The sequence below is a fragment of the Pseudorasbora parva genome, chromosome 7 (assembly GCF_024679245.1).
Source record: "Pseudorasbora parva isolate DD20220531a chromosome 7, ASM2467924v1, whole genome shotgun sequence".
NCBI classification, from domain to species: domain Eukaryota; kingdom Metazoa; phylum Chordata; class Actinopteri; order Cypriniformes; family Gobionidae; genus Pseudorasbora; species Pseudorasbora parva.
Window position 1 is genome coordinate 22976034 of NC_090178.1, and position 4134 is coordinate 22980167.

Consider the following 4134-nt stretch of genomic DNA (forward strand, 5'->3'; position numbering starts at 1 on the left):
GGTCTGTAGCTTTGTTGTCCCCAATGTCTGCTGCTTGACCTTGTTCTTATGAACCGCTGTCTTTGAAATTTTAAAGATGGAAGCAACCCGACACTCACTGTAACTCTCTGCCAATAAGCCCAGAATTGAACCCTTCTTATCCTCACTCAAAACTTTCCTTTTCAACTTTTTTGCCATGGTCAATAGTTATTTTTTGATTCCAATTACTTTTGAGGTACTACTAGCACTGTTTTTGCCATCCAGCTGGTCCTACTGCAAGAGGATAGTGATGACCACAGAAGTGTTTTGTTATACTTTTCCTTATTAAATAAGATTTGGTTCAGGTGATCACCTAATCAGCACCTCATTCAGCTCATTCAGTAGAACAGACATTGGAATGGAATGAGATGCTGATTTATGAAAATAATGCAGTGGTCATTTTTTTTCCAGAGCTGTATAATCATGTAACACTGGCCAAATTTAATACTTGCATTAATCTGTGAAGCCACTGTAAACGGTCTCGTTATATATAAGGCTAATTGTTACAATGCTAGCTTACTTAGTTGTAAATAACAAAGCCTGACAGTGTAATGGCTAAATACCCGTTATATTCAACTACATACGTTAAATCCATTGATTCCACCATGTTTCTCACTGACACGCCCCAAACTTGTACAGATTACAATATAAGTATAAGTTTAAAGAAAATCCAGAACTTCAATGTGAAGTTCATGAGCGTTCAACTCGTAAATACGATCTTTACGACATGACTTGAATGGACCATCACATGCCGTCCAATTCGTCATGTGACAGCAAGCTACCATGACGAATGTCCTCATTCCTATTTCCTAATAGCCTACTTAAACATTTAAGGCAGCAACTGTATTATACAGAACGGTTAGCAAATACAGAACGGTTAGCAAATCTACAATACACTTTTGTGCAATTACCATTTAAAACTAGCCTAAATTGTTATCTAGTTGGATACAATTGAACTGAAAGAAAATGACAGTCTCAGTTATTGAGAAAGATGTGAAATATTAGCCTAACTAAATTTAGTTACACAACACAATCACTGCTAACATGTGGTAACATTATGGGAACATTAGACTTAGGAATGTTCTCTAAACCATCTGTAGCAAGCAATAACATTTAACAAATATTGAACAAACTAAAATGTTTAAGAAAAACATAGGCGATGAATGAAGTGTTTTTGTTTTGATAACATTATTAAAGACCAGGGGCCGTAGGCCTATTCACACTTCTCTTAAATGTCAGTAAAAGGCTAAGGAATAGAGAAAAGACTTAAAGCGACAGTTCACCCAAAATGAAAATGTATAATTATCGGCTTCCCCAAGGGCATCCAAGATGTAGGTTTGTTTGTTTCTTCAGTAGAACACAAATGGAAAATTTTAACTCCAACCGTTTTTCGTATAATTCGAATTAGACCCCATTGACATGCATTAAAAATCATCATTATTTTTAAGAATTTCTCCTAAATCGTCAAGTTAGAAGCTACTTTCAGCCTTAAGATGTTTTGTGAATACGGCCCCTGATGACTTTGAACTAACATTCTATTAATATTACTGAACGTTTTTTTTTATGTGTGTGTGTGTGTATATATATAGGCATATACCTTTGAGAAAACATTACCAGAATGTTAGCCAATCCTCTGAATAGAGCATATTTAAATCTAAGCCTCTTACAGCAATATGTTCAGTATTTATTCACAAATACGAATGAAGCACTTGGAGAAAGCAAGATATGTTTTAATGCTTTTATTTTCACACAGGTTTTTATCTCCAAAATAAAGAAAAAATGATGGATTGCACATTTGGAGGCTGTATGACTTTGGATCAGCTTTAGTTGTTTCTCATGGTGTCGGCGATCCATTGGCTGAACACGCAGACCTTGAAGAAATAAGAATTTATAGAAGCCATGTTATTGCTTTATATAATACCAAACATATTGTTTTGTAACTAACAACAACTATTACCTTGCCATAGACACCAGGATGATTCTTCTCAGCACAGCCATAACCCCAGGACACAATACCCTGCAGCTCACCGTTGCAGACCACAGGGCCACCAGAGTCACCCTGAAAAAGGAGAAAGATAACCACTGGTTGTTATTAATACAGTCTCAGGTAGTATTTGGATGAAATTTCTTGTCTTATCCTTTACCTGGCAAGAGTCCTTTCCTCCCTCCAGGTATCCAGCACAGAACATGGTGTTGGTGATCATGCCAGGGTAGGAGTTGTTACAGTCACTGTCGGACAAGATGGGGACCTCCAGACACTGAAGCTTGTTGGAATCGGCAGCTGCGAAGAAATGAATAAAACAGCAAAAGTGAGGGAGTCAACTCAAGTGCTCTAAACATCAAGTGTGAAGGACGTGACATCATGAACTCAGTCACTCACTGGAACTCATGGTGTTTCCCCAGCCAGTGACTCTGCACATGGTGCCAGCGGCGGCACAGCCGTTGGGCAGGGACACAGGCTGCACATACTGATTGAGGGTAGCGGGCTTGCTAAGCTTGATCAGCATGATGTCACTGTCAATGTTCCAGGAGTCATAGTTGGGGTGGCGGATGACCTTTTCAGAGGAGATGAACTGCTCAGAGCCCTCAGTAACTGCAATATTGTGCTCGCCCAAACGGACCTCCACACGTCTGAAAGAGAAAAAAACTGTTCAGAACTGAGGAAGCCGATGGTCCAGAACATGAGCTACTCTATGAAGATGCCACTTACGACTTGTAGCAGTGAGCAGCAGACACAACCCAATCCTGGCTGACCAGAGAGCCACCGCAAAAGTGGTAGCCAGAGTTCAGAGACACCTGCCAGGGCTGGGAATAGGGTGTGCACTCATATCCCCCAACAATCTTATCATCCTCCAGAGCAACTACATGCAATGAGAGTAACATCAGCATATTGACATGTAAAATGTAGGAAATTCATAATTGCTATCATTGAATCTCTACTCACAGGCGGCTCCAAGGAGCACCAGGAACACCAAAGACCTCATGACTGCTGATTGAACCAGTTCGATGATAGTTTCGCTCCTAAAACGCTGTATTTATAAGACTGTCAGCCTATTGATCCACGCCCAGTGGTCTGCCATTGACCAATCAGCTCCAAAAGACCTATCTGAAGTCTGATAAGTAATTCACTATCATTATGTTTCCATGAAGAAATACAGTATTACAACTTAATTACTTGAATGTTAGAACACTCTATGTAAGGGGCTGCATTGGAACTCTAATATCACCCAGTATACACTCAGTATAAAAAATGCTGTGTTGTTTTAACCTTGTTTGGGTTATTTAAGGCTTTAAAGCTGGAGGCTTGCTCCAAACGACTTTTCGTTGCGGTGTACTTGAACATTTGTAATGACAAATAAACTTCTTAATACAATAAAATCCATAAAAATCTCAAACAATAAAAATCTTAAACCAACAATTGTGTTTGTCCATATATGACCCAAACCCATATTTGACCCAAATATTGTTTTGTATGCGTATATTTTCAAAGGTAAAATATGTTTTATTATTTTCCAAAATATAAAGCCAAACTCTCCTTAACTTAACTGTGAAAAACTACCTAATACATAAGTATTAACATTCTGAAAAAAAAATATATTTTAAACAAAGTGCTGACAGCGTGAAGATAAAAGAACAGTTTTGGATTGAAGCAGGGAGATCCAGCAGCTGTGCTGTTTAATATGTAAGCTGTTGACTTTGTAACCTTGACACCAAGCATCTAAGTTTTCAACAGCTGTCCATCTTCTCACCCAGGTATTACATCTGCAGCTATTTGTCCCTGATCATTTCACAATTTAGTTGTAAAACAGGATATTGTTATTAGAAATATTTCAGATGAACTTTTAATAGCCCTGTAGTAATATCCATCTAACAAGCATGCAATTATATTTGTGGCCATTTTTTTTACTTGTGGAATTTTATTTTAGTCATTTGACTTCTGTCATTGGTTTCATAGTTAGTTTGTTTATAAAATAATGAATGTTATTATCATAACATATATATATATATATATATATATATATATATATATATATATATATATATATATATATATATATATATACACACACACACACACACCTGAACAAAATCTTAAGACCAGGGGATGCATTGCAA

At 37.4% G+C, this 4134-nt stretch overlaps 1 protein-coding gene across 1 annotated transcript; it reads right to left on the reverse strand.

Annotated features, from left to right (window-relative positions):
* Nucleotides 1-1742: 1742 nt before the first annotated feature.
* On the reverse strand, nt 1743-3070 carry LOC137083006 (trypsin-2-like). Its single transcript, XM_067448644.1, has 6 exons — nt 2963-3070; nt 2729-2879; nt 2399-2649; nt 2163-2299; nt 1976-2077; nt 1743-1889 (listed from the first exon to the last, which is right to left on the reverse strand). Exons 1-6 carry the CDS (start codon nt 3000-3002, stop codon nt 1842-1844), a joined length of 729 nt encoding a protein of 242 aa, XP_067304745.1. The 5' UTR covers nt 3003-3070; the 3' UTR covers nt 1743-1841.
* Between the last annotated feature and the right edge of the window lie 1064 nt (nt 3071-4134).

What these genes read in the sequence shown, in the direction of transcription:
- LOC137083006 (XM_067448644.1), bottom strand. Translation starts at nt 3,002, where the DNA reads ATGAGGTCTTTGGTGTTCCTGGTGCTCCTTGGAGCCGCCT. An exon ending in GGTGCTCCTTGGAGCCGCCT is followed by an intron (nt 2,880 to 2,962) that starts GTGAGTAGAGAT and finishes CATTGCATGTAG; the next exon opens with TTGCTCTGGAGGATGATAAG. An exon ending in GCTGCTCACTGCTACAAGTC is followed by an intron (nt 2,650 to 2,728) that starts GTAAGTGGCATC and finishes TTTCTCTTTCAG; the next exon opens with ACGTGTGGAGGTCCGTTTGG.